Source organism: Myxine glutinosa, chromosome 2 (genome assembly GCF_964187855.1).
Source record: "Myxine glutinosa chromosome 2, kmMyxGlut1.1, whole genome shotgun sequence".
In the NCBI taxonomy this organism is placed as follows: domain Eukaryota; kingdom Metazoa; phylum Chordata; class Myxini; order Myxiniformes; family Myxinidae; genus Myxine; species Myxine glutinosa.
This window is the reverse complement of record NC_136262.1, coordinates 170,510,709-170,527,432: the sequence shown is the minus strand read 5'-3', so window position 1 is coordinate 170,527,432 and position 16,724 is coordinate 170,510,709. Positions and strand designations below refer to the sequence as shown.

The following is a 16,724-nucleotide window of genomic DNA, read 5'->3' as shown; positions in this document are numbered from 1 at the left end:
GCCAACAAAATCAGAAATGAAATACTTGCACATGTTTCAACTTACAAGTCCGACTCAGTGTTGCCCAGATATCGGACACCAAGAGCAACTTTCCATCATCATCCACTTCGTTTGTGTGCAAGCTGGCGAGTCTTCTGAAATATGTGAACATTTCATATCATTTTTGTTGTGAAAGACACGACCGGCATAAAACTAACGGAGAAGTCATTGGAAATATTGGACGGCTTTGGTCTGCCTTTGTCTGACTGCAGAGGCGTGCGAGTCATGTTATTTTGACTCCATGACTCATACATGTTTGATGCTCTTCTCCGCATCCCCTCAGTGAATATCTCAAGAATTTATATCCATAATAGACCAAATCCACCACGTAATACTTCAAAATAATTATATTTTTGAGCAATTTTCGGAATGATGTGACATTCACTTTGTTCTGTTCTCGAGTTGTTGCCTTTGAGCTTTATTTGCAGGAATTCATCATTTTTGTCTTTTCAGTCTGTACTACATTTTATGCCCGGTGTGTACCCCGGTTTAGAAGAGGTACACCGTATCCCTGCGTGTCGTAAGAGGCGACTAAAAGGGTTGGCGTCAGGAAGGGCAACCGGCCATAAAACACACTGCCTCAAAGAGGGAACCATGACAAGTACAATTACATATGGGCAGGGTACAGCCCGAAGTACCTCGTGGGGGACCTCACTCCCTCTCGTCAAAAATTAAGGTGGGGAACCCGATCGAAGCAAGGGTGGAAATCACTCCATTTATGACGACGAAACGTCTGATGCCCGACGTAGAGATCGGTTTCTGAGGTTTGGGACATGGAATGTCGGGACAATGACAGGGAGATCAGGAGAAGTGGTGGAAGTATTGGTCAGAAGAAGAGTGGACATATGTTGTGTGCAGGAGACGAGATGGAAGGGAAATGGTGTGAGAATGGTGAAGGGTAGGCAGGGACATAAATACGAGTTTGTGTGGCAAGGGTGCCCGGAGGGCGTGAATGGTGTTGGTGTCCTGTTTTCTGAGGAGTTTGTGGACAGTGTGGTGAGTGTGACCAGCGTGAGTGAAAGGTTGATGATGGTGAGAATGATGATTGGAAAGCTCTTGGTGAACGTCATCTCGGGATATACTCCGCAGGTCGGTCGGAGCGATGAAGAGAAGGACAAGTTCTGGTTTGCAATAGAGAAGCTGATGGAAAACGTGAACAATGAGGAAGTTGTTGTGGTAGGACACCTAAATGGATATGTGGGAAGGAGTATAGACGGTTTTGAGAAAGTTCATCGGGGTTACGGATATGGTGTGAGGAATGAAGAAGGTGCAAGGATTTTGGAGTTGGCTGATGGAGCTGGGTTGTTGATTTGTAATACTCAGTTCCAGAAAGAGGATAATAAGCTTGTTACATACACGTCAGGTGGGTCGACGACAACCGTTGACTACCTGATGGTGCGTAGGTGAGATCGGGGGCACCTCCGGGACACAAAGGTGATCCCGGGGGAGGAGGCTGTTTCACAGCACCACTTGGTTGGCTGCAACATAAGGGTGAAATGTCCGAGGAGAGCTCGGCGGGTGAAGTACCAACTGAGAATGAAGGTGTGGAGGTTGAAAGAGGCGACAGTGAGGGAGGCATTAAAAGAGAGGCTGAGTATAGCAGAGGATGATGTAGTTGAGCTTGAAAGTGGTTGGATGTCAATGAAAGATAGTCTATTGGGAGCCGTTGGTGAGGTATATGGATGGACAAAAGGACCACCGAGGCACTCGGAAACATGGTGGTGGGATGTTGAAGTTGGAAAGAGGATTGACGAAAAGAGGAAGAGGTTCAAGGAGTGGCAGAAGGTGAAGGGTACGGTGGCAGAAAAAGCAGAGCATGAAAGTTATAAGGCAGCCAAGAAGGCTGCAAAGAAAGAGGTAGCAAAGGCGCAGGAGGCATGTAGGAAAATGTTCGGAGAACGCTTGGATTCGGAAGAGGGTCAGAGAGCGGTATTCAGGATTGCAAAGGAGATAGGGAAAGAGAGGTGTGATGGGGGTAAGTTGCTTGAAGGATGAAGTGGAACAAATCATTGTGGACCCAGATGGAATTAAAGGAAGATGGAAGAGATATATGGAAATGCTGCTGAATGCAGAGAATGAATGGGATGGCAACATAGAGAGTAACCCAGTTTTAGGACTGGCAGAGAAGATAACTGAGAAGGAAGTTGAGGAAGCGATAAAAGCAATGAAGAGTAGAAAAGCGGGAGGGCCGACGGGAGTTGTGGGAGATAGGTTGAAGGCAGCAGGAAGTTGGGGTGTGAAGAGAATGACAGAGATCTGTAATCTGGTGGTGAAAGAAGGCCGCTATTGGAGAAGCGATAAAGTTATTGGAGCATGGAATTAAGGTATTGGAAAGGGTGTTGGAGAGGACTACAAGGAAGAAAGTGAAGATTGACGAAATGCAGCTGGGATTTATGCCAGGCAGAGGAACGACAGACGCGCTCTTTCTTGTGAGGCAGTTGCAGGATAAGTACATGGAGAAGAGGAAGAAGTTGTTTCTTGGGTTTGTTGATCTGGAGAAAGCATTCGATAGGGTTCCACACGAAGTAGTGACATGGGCATTGAGGAAGTTAGGAGTGGAGGAATGGTTGATCAGAGTCGTGATGGAAATGTACGAAAGAGCGCGCACAGCTGTAAGGACGAAGGACGGGGACAGTGGTGAGTTTGAGGTGAAGGTGGGAGTGCATCAGGGGTCGGTACTAAGTCCACTAAAAATTTGTAGCTGTGATGGAGGTGCTGGCTCGGAATGTAAAGGAGGGTTTACCGTGGGAGTTGTTGTATGCAGATGATCTGGTGTTGATTGTAGAAAGTGTGGATGGACTGAAGGAGAAGATGAACGAGTGGAAGGAATATATGGAGACAAAAGGTCTGAAGGTGAATATCGGAAAAACGAAGGTGATGGCAAGTGCTAAACCATGTGGTGAGGTGGAAAGAAATGGGAAGTGGCCGTGTGCTGTGTGCAGGAAGGGTGTCGTAGTGAACTCCATTCAACGTACAATGTGCACTGAGTGGGTTCATCAAAAATGCAGTGTTCTGAGAGGGTCATTAACCGGTGTGGCAGCTACATTCACGTGTAAGGTGTGCACAGAGGGAGCTGCAGATGGAGGAAATGTTGAGTTGGATCTTGGAGACGGCCTGGAGCTGGAAGGTGTGAAAACATTTTGCTACCTCGGAGACATGCTGAATGGAGAAGGTGGATCAGACTCGGCAACGGTTGCAAGAGTGAGAAGTGCATGGAAGAAGTTTCTGGAACTGATTGGCGTGCTGACGAGGAGGGGATTGTCGTTGAAGCTGAAGGGAAAGGTGTATGCTGCATGTGTGAGAAGTGTTATGATTTATGGGAGCGAGACATGAGGAATGAACGTAGAGCAGCAACTAAGGGTGGAAAGGGTGGAAATGCGAATGGTTTGGTGGATGTGCGGAGTATCGTTGAGAGAGAGGAAGACAAATGATGAATTGCAAAAGATGATGGGAATAGAGCCTGTGATGGATGCTGAGAAGGGAAACAGGTTGAGATGGTTTGGTCACGGGTTGAGGAAGGATGAAAGTGACTGGTTGAGAAGAGTGATGGAAATGAATGTAGAAGGAAGTAGAGGATGGGGAAGAACGAGAAAGACTTGGCTAAAGGTGGTGGAAGAAGAAATGCGGGCAAAGGGGTTAACAAGGAGAGATGCAGAAAATAGGGCAAAATGGTGGAGATTGTCATGGGGACCGCAAGGTTAACCCCCGCTCTAGCAGGAAAAAATGGCCTTAAAATGCCTGTTGTTGTTTTGTTGTGTCGTCTCTACTACATCTGTGCTCAGTTTGTTGGTGATCGGCAGATCGGGTCATTATTGACAGAGCTGTGTGCGTATAGATATATTCAGAAATCATCAGATCTGCATTTGCTTTTTCCATCGTGAAATTCGAATAAACGACGTCATTTTCCCTGTCGTAATTTCTCCTCTCGCTCATCATTTCATTTTAGCGATTGATTGGGGTTTTTAAGAGGGTTCTACAAACGAATTCTGAAGGATTTCTGCAGCTCAGTTTCTGAGATATAAAGATTTTTTAAATGTTTGCATTTTTGGTCATTGTGATTTTTAAGGTCAAATTTTAATTTTTGTATCCCAATGGAACATGGCAGTCAATTCCTAAGTCAGATTTGGTTTGATGTGCCTTAATTCATAGATTTGATGGGCTTAAATGCAAAACCCCACTTCTTTCTCTGATGTTTCATTCCAGAGTTATTGTTAGAAATGCGATTTTCACCCTTTGATGACCTTTACATGTGGAATTGGTTCATTGTTGGCCACATATCACACTCTGCTTGACCCAGACTACTATCCTATCAAGTTTGGTTACAATCGGTCCAGGCATAGCCGAGATATGACAATACATTACCCATGATGGTGTGGAAAGACAGATACACGCAGAGACAGACAGAACTGGTCATTTGAATACTTCGCTAACCCCCTCTGGAACCGAGGTATGAATCGATTCTTCGCCTGAAGATCTGTCACCATAATATTAGCCCTCCAAAAGAAAGGGCCGCCACATGAGGTTTGCAGGGGCCCCCCACATACCCAGCAGAGGCTCTGCAGTGTACCAACATGTACATCACAGTAGCAGAGGGCGAGGAACATTTAAAAATGTCTGTGGAAAATAAATTGGATGTTGGAAAGTTTGAGGAATTTTTTTAAGAGACTTGTCATTTCCAGCCGAACGCAAACTGCAAGTGCTCTCGAATGTCCGACAGGTCGGATGACTGATCCATCGAATCAGGTGTGGTGGTGGGACCCCCATGCCCCATCATAGGGAAAGGAAACTAAATATGCTTAATCCCCTCTCGCCCTCCCCCCAACCCTACCTCCACCTCCCAGGACACTGAACTCCAGGCGCCGGTTCACACCTGCACATCCCTTTGCAAATAATTCCCATGACCTCCCGACGGTGCTAAGCCGGCTTTCCCGCACACAGACCTGGACGAAGGAACATTCCACGGAGCTTTAGCCAGAGGCGCCACGACAGCGATGGAACGCCCACACGGCGACGACTCGGACAATCCGCCTTCAACACGCGTCTCACGTCTTGTGGCTTGTGATCTCGAGTGCAAGACTCACCCGAGCGCCCGTCTCCTGCTCTCTCACCGGAACATCTGTCTGCTCTCTCACCAGAACGCCCGTCTCCCACTCTCTCACCAGAACGTCCGTCTGCTCTCTCACCAGAACGTCCGTCTGCTCTCTCAACAGAACGCCCGTTTCCTCTCTCACCAGAACGCTCGTCTCCCACTGTCTCACCAGAACGCCCATCTCTCTCTCACCAGAACGCTCGTCTCCCACTCTCTCACCAGAACGCCCGTCTCTCGCTCTCTCACCAGAACGCCCATCTCTCTCTCACCAGAACGCTCGTCTCTCGCTCTCTCACCAGAACGCCCATCTCTCTCTCACCAGAACGCCCATCTCTCTCTCACCAGAACGCCCATCTCTCTCTCACCAGAACGCTCGTCTCTCGCTCTCTCACCAGAACGCCCGTCACTCGCTCTCTCACCAGAACGCCCGTCTCCCGCTCTCTCACCAGAACGTCCGTCTGCTCTCTCACCAGAACGTCCGTCTGCTCTCTCACCAGAACGCCCATCTCTCTCTCACCAGAACGCCCATCTCTCTCTCACCAGAACGCCCATCTCTCTCTCACCAGAACGCTCGTCTCCCACTCTCTCACCAGAACGCCCATCTCTCTCTCACCAGAACGCCCGTCTCTCTCTCACCAGAACGCCCGTCTCTCTCTCACCAGAACGCCCGTCTCTCTCTCACCAGAACGCCCGTCTCTCTCTCACCAGAACGCCCGTCTCTCTCTCTCTCTCTCACCAGAACGCCCGTCTCTCTCACCAGAACGCCCGTCTCTCTCTCTCTCTCACCAGAACGCCCGTCTCTCTCTCTCTCTCACCAGAACGCCCGTTTCCTCTCTCACCCGTGCGCCCGTCTCCCGCTCTCTCACCCGTCTCCCGCTCTCTCACCCGTCTCCCGCTCTCTCTCTCTTTCTCTTTCTCTTTCTTTCTCTCTCTCTCTCTCTCTCTCACCAGAGCGCCCGTCTTTCTTTCTCTCACCAGAGCGCCCATCTTTCTTTCTCTCACCAGAGCGCCCGTCTTTCTTTCTCTCACCAGAGCGCCCGTCTTTCTTTCTCTCACCAGAGCGCCCGTCTTTCTTGCTCTCACCAGAGCGCCCGTCTTTCTTGCTCTCACCAGAGTGCCCGTCTTTCTTGCTCTCACCAGAGCGCCCGTCTTTCTTTCTCTTTCTCTTTCTCTCTCTCTCTCACCAGAGCGCACGTCTTTCTTGCTCTCACCAGAGCGCCCGTCTTTCTTGCTCTCACCAGAGCACCCGTCTTTCTTTCTCTTTCTCTTTCTCTCTCTCTCTCTCTCACCAGAGCGCCCGTCTTTCTTTCTCTCACCAGAGCGCCCGTCTTTCTCTCACCAGAGCGCCCGTCTTTCTTTGTCTCACCAGAGCGCCCGTCTTTCTCTCACCAGAGCGCCCGTCTTTCTTTCTCTCACCAGAGCGCCCGTCTTTCTCTCACCAGAGCGCCTGTCTTTCTTTCTCTCACCAGAGCGCCCGTCTTTCTCTCACCAGAGCGCCCGTCTTTCTTTCTCTCACCAGAGCGCCCGTCTTTCTTTCTCTCACCAGAGCGCCCGTCTTTCTTTCTCTCACCAGAGCGCCCGTCTTTCTTTCTCTCACCAGAGCGCCCGTCTTTCTTTCTCTCACCAGAGCGCCCGTCTTTCTTTCTCTCACCAGAGCGCCTGTCTTTCTCTCACCAGACCGCCCGTCTTTCTTTCTCTCACCAGAGCGCCCGTCTTTCTCTCACCAGAGCGCCCGTCTTTCTTTCTCTCACCAGAGCGCCCGTCTTTCTTTCCCTCACCAGAGCGCCCGTCTTTCTTTCTCTCACCAGAGCGCCCGTCTTTATTTCTCTCACCAGAGCGCCCGTCTTTCTTTCTCTCACCAGAGCGCCCGTCTTTCTTTCTCTCACCAGAGCGCCCGTCTTTCTTTCTCTCACCAGAGCGCCCGTCTTTCTTTCTCTCACCAGTGCGCCCGTCTTTCTTTCTCTCACCAGAGCACCCGTCTTTCTTTCTCTCACCAGAGCGCCCGTCTTTCTTTCTCTCACCAGAGCGCCCGTCTTTCTCTCTCTCACCAGAGCGCACATCTCTCTCTCTCTCTCTCTCTCTCACCAGAGCGTCCGTCTTTCTTTCTCTCACCAGAGCGCCCGTCTTTCTTTCTCTCACCAGAGCGCCCATCTTTCTTTCTCTCACCAGTGCGCCCGTCTTTCTTTCTCTCACCAGAGCGCCCGTCTTTCTTTCTCTCACCAGAGCGCCCGTCTTTCTCTCTCTCACCAGAGCGCACATCTCTCTCTCTCTCTCTCACCAGAGCGTCCGTCTTTCTTTCCCTCACCAGAGCGCCCGTCTTTCTTTCCGCCACCAGAGCGCTCGTCTTTCTCACCAGAGCGCCCGTCTTGCTTTCTCTCACCAGAGCGCCCGTCTTGCTTTCTCTCACCAGAGCGCCCGTCTTTTTCTCTCACCAGAGCGCCCGTCTTTTTCTCTCACCAGAGCGCCCGTCTTTTTCTCTCACCAGAGCGCCCGTCTTTCTCTCTCTCACCAGAGCGCGCGTCTTTCTCGCTCTCAGCAGAGCGCGCGTCTTTCTCTCTCTCACCAGAGCGGACGTCTTTCTCTCTCTCACCAGAGCACACGTCTTTCTTTCTCTCACCAGAGCGCCCGTCTTTCTCTCTCTCACCAGAGCGCCCGTCTTTCTCTCTCTCACCAGAGCACCCGTCTTTCTCTCTCTCACCAGAGCGCCCGTCTTTCTCTCACCAGAGCGCCCGTCTTTCTCTCTCTCACCAGAGAGCACGTCTTTCTTTCTCTCACCAGAGCGCACGTCTTTCTTTCTCTCACCAGAGCGCCCGTCTTTCTTTCTCTCACCAGAGCGCCCGTCCTTTTCTCTCACCAGAGCGCACGTCTTTTTCTCTCATCAGAGCGCCCGTCTTTTTCTCTCACCAGAGCGCCCGTCTTTTTCTCTCACCAGAGCGCCCGTCTTTCTCTCTCTCACCAGAGCGCTCGTCTTTCTTTCTCTCACCAGAGCGCCCGTCCTTTTCTCTCACCAGAGCGCACGTCTTTTTCTCTCACCAGAGCGCACGTCTTTTTCTCTCACCAGAGCGCCCGTCTTTTTCTCTCACCAGAGCGCCCGTCTTTCTCTCTCTCTCACCAGAGCGCACGTCTTTCTCGCTCTCACTAGAGCGCACGTCTTTCTCTCTCTCACCAGAGCGCACGTCTTTCTTTCTCTCACCAGAGCGCTCGTCTTTCTCTCTCTCACCAGAGCGCACGTCTTTCTCTCTCTCACCAGAGCGCACGTCTTTCTCTCTCTCACCAGAGCGCTCGTCTTTCTTTCTCTCACCAGAGCGCCCGTCTTTCTTTCTCTCACCAGAGCGCTCGTCTTTCTCACCAGAGCGCCCGTCTATCTTTCTCTCACCAGAGCACCCGTCTCCCGCTCTCACCCTCTTCTGGCCTTAGTCGCTGGGCGTCCCACCTCAATGCATGGCTACTGTCAGAGGAGGTGGTGGGTGAGGTGCCCGTGCCAGTTGGCGATCCCTCCTTGAGACTCCAAACGACGCAATAACGTAAACATGGCGTAACTTGTTTTTTTGAACTAGTCTGGGTTTTGTGTAAATGCAGCCAGCCTATGTGGCGGCCGTCACCAACACCTCACCGACACCTCCTCTGAGAACACCCCACGAGGCGGGACGTTCGGCTCTGCATCTCGTATCGAATTAAAAAAAACAACAACACCTTTCACTACAGACCCGAACAGCCGAACTGAACACCCAAGGTGAGTGCGTAATGACGTAAACGTACACAACCCCCGCCCACGCGCACGTAATATATTTATGGGCAACAAGTTACCCATTATAAAATTATGACGTCATGTCGGGGATGCCAGAGTTAACTTACCGGCTGGTTCAGTTTCCGATGCCGTGTGCTGCCAAAGCTGGAGCAGCAGCAGCAGGATTCGGACCCACGGCATCGCCAGACGTCCTCGCCAATGGACTTGGCGTTTCTGCTTCAACCTGAGACGCGTCGAGACCCTCTAAACATTGACCGCTCAATCCCACCCGCTCGCTGCCACGCTCCGTTCCTCGGCCACCGATCTGTGCACGCGTTCATCCATCCGACCGCACCCAAAACTACCGAGGCTGCACTACAAACGAACCTCCCACCCCCCCGCAGTGGAGTTAAGTGCGGTGCCCCGAGCTCCGCGCACTGGAAGTGTTTTTGTGCCGAATGAACCGCGCCCGGCTCCTTTGTCACGGTGGATTCGCTTCAATGTGCGGGGAGGATGGGGGTGATGGAGGGGGAGAAGTGGGGCAGCACCGCCAGGGGTGGGGCGTGAAGGATGCCCGACCACATAATCAATGAACCTCTCACTGTCACTCTCCGTGCTTTCTCCTCCTCCTCGAACTCACCCTGCGGGCTCCATCCCCTCGTCCCATTGTCCTTGCACGTTCCGTCTCGGTAAACGCGTGGGGACATTCCGGGGCACACCTATGGCCGTGGCTTTGTTTCAAACCAAAAGTTTAATTGCGAAGCCTGTTCTGTCCTGGTATCCGACCATGAGGGCCTGAAGAAGCTGCTTTTGTTTGCTTCAAGGATTTGACAACAGAGGGGTCATTCCGGAATTCTTCGCACCTGTTCCTGACACTCTGTCCGTATCGGAGATATGACACCTTTGGCGCGAACAAAAGTTGCATAAACGTAAATAAAAGTTTCTATTGCAGAGAACACCTGATGTGGATGGTCAAGAACTGAAGACATAACCAAGACAGACGAGATTCTATCAGGAGGAGGTATATATGGGGCAAATATGGGGTGCATCTTGGCCCACATACAATATTCATGAAAAACTATAGACACTGTCGGCGAAAATAAATTTCCTTAACCTATTTCGACATTTTAAAATGGGCTGGCAGGATGGCTTTGGCTCTAGAGGTGCGCACACTCACCTGGAAGCTGTTAACCTGGGTTTGAATCCCGACTCGGCCATAATCAGTGTGTACCATCCCACTCACCCTGTGCTTCACCGGCTCATTCATCAGTGTGTACCATCCCACTGATGGACGTTAAACTGGGCGTCCCGTCTAACAGAAATAGTTGATGGCCGTTATAAAGATGCCACGGTGTCCTTCACGAAGAGTAGGCGAGCCATCGCCGGCATTCCGAACAAATAAAACATTCCTGCTCTAACGTCAGGTTGGACCACAGGTTCATGAAATATTGGGATCAAGCTTCCCCTGACCAACCCCACAATAGCGTGACAATAATTGTAGTTGTTGAAAATTTTAAGATAAAAAAAAACCAATATATATGTATGTACAGTGCATTCAGAAAGTATTCAGACCCCTTCACCTTTTTCACATTTTGTTATGTTGCAGCCTTGTGCTGAAATCGTTTAAATTCATTTTTTCCCTCATCAATCTACACTCAATACCCCATAATGAAAAAGAGAAAACAGCATTTTAGAAAGTTTTGCAAATTTATTAAAAATAAAAAACTGAAATATCACATTGACATAGGTATTCAGACCCTTTGCTATGACACTTGAAATTTAGCTCAGGTGCCTCCCATTTCTCTTGATCATCTTTGAGATGTTTCTACACCTTGATTGGAGTCCACCTGTGGTAAATTCAATTGATTGGACATGATTTGGAAAGGCCCACACCTGTCTATATAAGGTCTCAACTGACAATGCATATCAGAGCAAAAACCAAGCCATGGGGTCGAAGGAACTGCCTGCAGAGCTCAGAGACAGGATTGTGTCGAGGCACAGATCTGGGGAAGCCCACAAAAACATTTCTGCTGCATTGAAGGTTCCCAAGAGCACAGTGGCCTCCATAATTCTTAAATGGAAGAAGTTTGGAACAACCAGGATTCTTCCTAGAGCTGGCCGCCCGGCCAAACTGAGCAATCGGGGGAGAAGGGCCTTGGTAAGAGAGGTGACCAAGAACCCGATGGTCACTCTGGCTGAGCTCCAGAGATCCTTTGTGGAGATGGGAGAAACTTCCAGAAGGACAACCATCACTGCAACACTCCACCGATCTGGGCTTTATGGCAGAGTGGCCAGATGGAAACCTCTCCTCATTGAAAGACACATGAAAGCCCGCTTGGAGTTTGCAAAAAAGCACCTGAAGGACTCTCAGACTGTGAGAAACAAGATTCTGTGGGCTTTCATTTGGCCGGGCAGCCAGCTCCACGAAGAGTCCTTTTTTTTTTGTATACTGAATCGAGGCTCGTGAAAGAGCTGACATTTACTTCACAAACAAATCAACCAGACAAACAAAATATATAAAAAGAGGGAGTGGAAGACAAGATGGGGAGAGAAGGGGAAGCACACAAACACAACAATTGAGAGCAGGGAGATGTGTGGGAGGGAGAGGGCTTGGGGGGAGGAGGCGTGGGAAGGGGTAGGAGAAATATAAAACACAAGGACACCAAGGACTTCCAGGACAGAAGTTGGTATTTCAAAAAAGTGGATTTGGGGTGAAATTAGCGGGGGTAGAAAAGATCAAGGTTTTGGATGGGGGAAGATAAGAGATGGTGGTGAACAGCTGTTTTAAAGACCTGGAGGGTGCAGTGGGATTGAAGAGAGTGAGGGAGTTTGTTCCAGAGGCAGGAGAAAAGAGGAATGAAGGAGTGAAGGTGAGCCGAAAGTCTTGATTTTGGCAGGTTTAACCATAAGAGGGTTGCAGGCAGATCTTGTGCGACCGGCAGGAATATTTGCGGGACAGAGCCCAGAGAGAGCTGGGGGGAGGCAAGGCCAGAGAGGAGTCGGTAGAAGACAGAAAGACCACCAACCTGCCTGCGGTGAGTGAGTGAAAGGCCCTTGGAGTTAGCTTCATCACGGGAGATTCCAATGATTCTGAACGCTTTGGTTTCAACAGCGTGAGGACGAGCTAGGTGTGAGGCAGGAGCACCAGCGCAGAGGGGAGAGCAGTATTCCATTGAGCTGTGGATGAAAGCCTTGTATGTGGTGAGGAGCTCAGGTTTGCCAAGGAAGGACTTCGCACGACGGTGGATGCCCAGTCGGCGACTGGCTTTGGAGGCCAGATTTGAAATGTGGTTTTCCCAGGAAAGATCATAGCAGACAGTGAGACCCAAAAGCTTGAGTGACAGAACTTCTTGGAGAGGATTATTCAGAAAGTAGATGGGAGGGTTGTCTAGTCGGTCTTTTCGGCGAGACATCGTAAGAGTGTGAGATTTGTCAGGATTGGAAGACATGTTCCACTTGTTTGCCCAGTCTGTGATTTTGTCCAGGTCTGCATTGAGTGAGGAGGATGAAGACTGCCGATCTGAGGGATGGGGAATGGAGCGACAGAGAGTAGAGTCATCAGCAAAGAGATAGAGAGGATTTTCAAGAGAGTCAGAGAGATCATCGAAGAAGACCAGAAAAAGCACAGGGCCCAGAACACTGCCTTGGGGAACTCCAGCCTGAACAGGAAGAGGAGATGAGAGAAACCCATTCAGGGCCACACGTTAACTACGACTAGAGAGGAAGTCCGCCAGCCATGCGTGGAGATTTCCATGGATACCAAAAGAGGAGAGTTTGATGAGCAGAGCGGGGTGCCAGACCGTATCGAAGGCACGTGATATGTCAAGGGAGACAGCTCTAATTTCCTGTTTGGCATTGAGGACCTCCATCCATTGTTGAGAAAGCAGAAGCAGCATGTCCAGAGTAGAGTGACCAGGTCTGAAACCAAATTGATGATCAGAGATCAAGCCATTGGAGAAGAGGAAAGATTTCATGTCTGAAGCAATGATGGATTCCATGACTTTGCTGATAATTGGGAGAAGGCTGATTGGTCTGTAGTTGCTAGGATCTGTTTTTGCACCTTTTTTGTGCAAAGCGGTGATGTTGGCTGATTTCCAAGCAGATGGCAGATGACCTTGAGCAAAAGAGAGGGTGAAGAGAACAGAGAGAGGGAGTGAAAGAGCGGAAGAACAGGATTTTAGGACCCGTAGGCTGATGCCGTCAGGTCCAGTTGCAGAATCAGAGTCGAGGGTTGACAGAAACTTTTCCACCTTGTCAGGAGGAAAGGACACAGAGTTCAGGAGCAGCTGGGTACGACTGGGTACAGAGAGGGATGGGTGTGGGACACAAGATTTAGACTTAGATGGAAACACAGAGTTGAGGCATTCAGCTTTTTCACGTGCGGAGTCAGCCGTGTAGCCATTTGAGGTGAGGAAGGGGATGGAGGGGGAACAAACACCAGAAACAGATTTGACCAGACGCCACCAGGATTTGGAAGAGGGAGACAGATAAGAGAGTTTGGTCCTGAGAACGGAGAGATATTGTTTCCTGGCTCTCGTGAGGGTGGACACACACTTGTTTCGGGCTTTGTGAAAGGAAATGAGATTTCCTTCCGTTGGATTTGCTTTCCAGGAGACGAAAGCAAGTTGTTTCTGGGCAATAGCCTCACCACAAGATTCCGTGTACCATGGACGGGAGGAAGGGTATGACAACTGAAGACGTACACACATTAATCGTACACTTTTCAAAATACAATCTCACCCCTCCCCTCCAAATCTTCCCCATCACCCCTCCCCTCCAAATCTTCCCCATCACCCCCCCCCCTTCAAAACTTCCCCATCATCCCTCCCCTCCAAATCTACCCCCTTGCCCCTCCCCTCCAAATCTTCCCCATCACCCATCTTTCAAATTTTCCCCCTTGCCCCTCCCCTCCAAATCTTCCCCATCACCCATCCCTTTCAAATCTTCCCCCTTGCCCCTCCCCTCCAAATCTTCCCCATCACCCATCCCTTTCAAATCTTCCCCCTTGCCCCTTCCCTCCAAATCTTCCCCATCACCCCTCCCCTCCAAAACTTCCCCATCACCCCTCCCCTCTAAATCTACCCCCTTGCCCCTTCCCTCCAAATCTTCCCAATCACCCATTCCTTTCAAATCTCCCCCCACACCCCTCCCCTCCGAGACTCTCCCTCGCTCCTCCCCTCCTAGACTCCCCTCTCACCACTCCTCCTCAAAGCGTCCTCCCCGCTTCTTCCCCCTTCCAACTTTCACCTTCATCTCACTCAACCTTCTGCCTCACTCTTCCCCCTCGTCAAATAACACCTCACTGCGCCTCACCCAATCACCATCAAACCTTTTGTCCGCCCCATTCTTCCCTTTCTCCAAGCTATTCTGTAATCTCTGACACACCTTCAACAGCTCTCCCTACCTCTTCCTCCTCTTCCACATCTTACCCGACCCCTCCCCCCTCCTGTTCTGTATCCGATGCTCCCCCTTCCTCTTCCTTAAAAGTATGGACCTCAAACATCCGGGGCCTTCGCTCAAACTTGTCTGATCTCTCCATACAGGTTGCTGCTGACAAACCAGATGTGATCTGCTTAACATAAACTTTCCTCCTTCATGATGTCTCTGATTCCTTGGTATCTATCCCAGGTTACTCCCTCCTCCGGTATGATAGACCTGAGCCTCGTCCTGGAGGTGGGGTTGCTATCTTTATTAAAAAAACTCTCTTCCTCACTCGCCCTGCACTGCCCTCTCTCCACCTCACCCCCAGGAATACCTTTGGCTATGGCTTCCCCTTCGCTCCCACCTTTTGTTCATATGTGTGTTGTACCGTCCACCAAACAGTGATGACTCCATCTACATCTCGCTGTCTGAGAATCTGGACCAACTTCTATCTACCCATCCCAACTCTCTCTTCCTCATATGTGGTGATTTCAACTGTCACCATGCCAGTTGGCTGGGTGTGGGTACCTTTCTCACCAGCCATGGCTCTTCAGCAAAGGACTTCTGTGACTCACTGGGACTGACACAATCTGTCAATTTCCCGACCCGGATTTCAATCAACGGAGCATCTTCTCTTCTGGACTTGGTTATGACTAACTTCCCTGAAAATGTCTGCTGCTCTTCTTCTGCTCCAATCGGCTCTTCTTATCATGTGCTTGTTAAAGTGGACATCTCTCTGACCATTCTCAGAGAGCCTCCTCAGCGTCGACGAGTCTGGCATTTCACTCAGGCCAACTGGCACGGTCTTCAAGCAGCCATCAATCATCTGGACTGGTCTCCCATCTCTACCGCCTCTGACATCAACTCATCCTGGGAATTCTTCCAAAGTAAATTTATCTCCCTCATGCACAGATTTATCCCATCTCGTCTTCAATTGTCATACCCTTCCTCCCGTCCATGGTACATGGAATCTTGTGGTGAGGCTATTGCCCAGAAACAACTTGCTTTCGTCTCCTGGAAAGCAAATCCAACGGAAGGAAATCTCATTTCCTTTCACAAAGCCCGAAACAAGTGTTACATATTTATGTGAATGTATGTGAATTACCATGCAGGTGTTTGCTTCCGTGTGTAGTATATTAAGTTGTTGTGTAGTTGTTGTGGTTGGAGGGTCAGGAGCCCTTCTGAAAGAGTGGCAGGAAACGGAAGTGGCCGGAAGCGGAAGTGACGGGAAACGGAGGAAAAAAGACACGAGGAGAGAAAAGGACGGTGCTTCCTCTTCCTCGCCCCGCGACGACGAGAAGGTGGAATCGACCTTACGCTGCGCGGAAAACGCGCCGTTGCGAAACGTCTGGCGAGAGGAGTTACCTGGGCGGTAAATACCTTTGGACACGTCCAGTCACTGTGAGTTCGTGCACGAAACCAAGCGTCCGGGACAGTTTGCCCCGTCTACAAAGACGCGTACGGGTCCGCACGTTGGGCCTCGCTCGAGTCGGAAGCCGCGCTGGGTTTTGCCCCGTCTACAAAGACGCGTACGGGTCCGCACGTTGGGCCTCGCTCGCGTCGGAAGCCGCGCTGGGTTTTTGCCCATCTACAAGGACGCGTAAGAGTCGCACTTGGGGCCTCGCGCACGTTGGACGCCGCGCTGGGTTTGCCCCGTGGCTTGGCAAGGAGGTGCGCTGCAGCCGCGGCCCCAGTCCGAGACGGCACGTTTAGAGCACGTCCGCCCGGGGCTCGTTCAACCGCCCGTGTGCGGAGAGGAGAGACATTGACCACGGAGGGAGTCAGGAGTGGGGCTCACGTGAGGAATGTATAAGATTAAGATGGCCATCTTAGAGTTGTGTAGATGAGTTCACATGGTTGTAATATTGATTGTGCATTGTTGATGGTTGTTGATTGCTCAGTGAATATATTATTGATTATTCCGGATCCTTGGTGTGGGGTTTCTTCTTGACCGGAATTCATATTGATTGCGTTACGAAAGCGTATAAACCATATATCTTTCTGGCGGGGTCCCTCCCACGGTCCGGGGGTCACCAAGACCAGGTAGTTACCGGGAGGACCACGTAACAGAATTGGGGGCTCGTCCAAATTACGATTTGCGGTTTCGCAATTGGGTCTACGTCCGGGATCTAAAAGTGTATAAAATAATAAAATAATAATATTTTTGGTAATTAAAATTTATTAATTAATTATTAATTGGTAATATTTTTTTTTTGAGAAATTGGGGAAAGTCTTGGGGTGAAGGTTAACAGGTGTTAACGATAGGCACCATGGCGTTTGTGGCACAGAACTTTGGGGTAACCCCGAGTGAGGCACAGTTCCGAGCGTTGCTAAAGTCGGATCTCTTGAAATTGGCCAAACATTTTAACTTGGAGGTCCGAACTAATTTGAGGAAGGCAGAGTTGCAGGCCACGGTGATACAATCTATGGTGGGATTAGGAACATGGG

The 16,724-nt window shown here is 50.3% G+C and overlaps 1 protein-coding gene across 1 annotated transcript in view; it reads right to left on the bottom strand.

The window, feature by feature from the left end:
• LOC137421082 (platelet-derived growth factor C) overlaps window positions 1–9,211 on the bottom strand; it is a 95,591-nt gene extending 86,380 nt beyond the window's left edge. Inside the window, exon 1 of the mRNA XM_078772671.1 lies at window positions 8,984–9,211. Coding sequence (XP_078628797.1) covers window positions 8,984–9,056 — 73 coding nt within the window. The 5' untranslated portion in view covers window positions 9,057–9,211. The remainder of the gene's footprint in view (window positions 1–8,983) is intronic.
• Window positions 9,212–16,724: the final 7,513 nt, after the last annotated feature.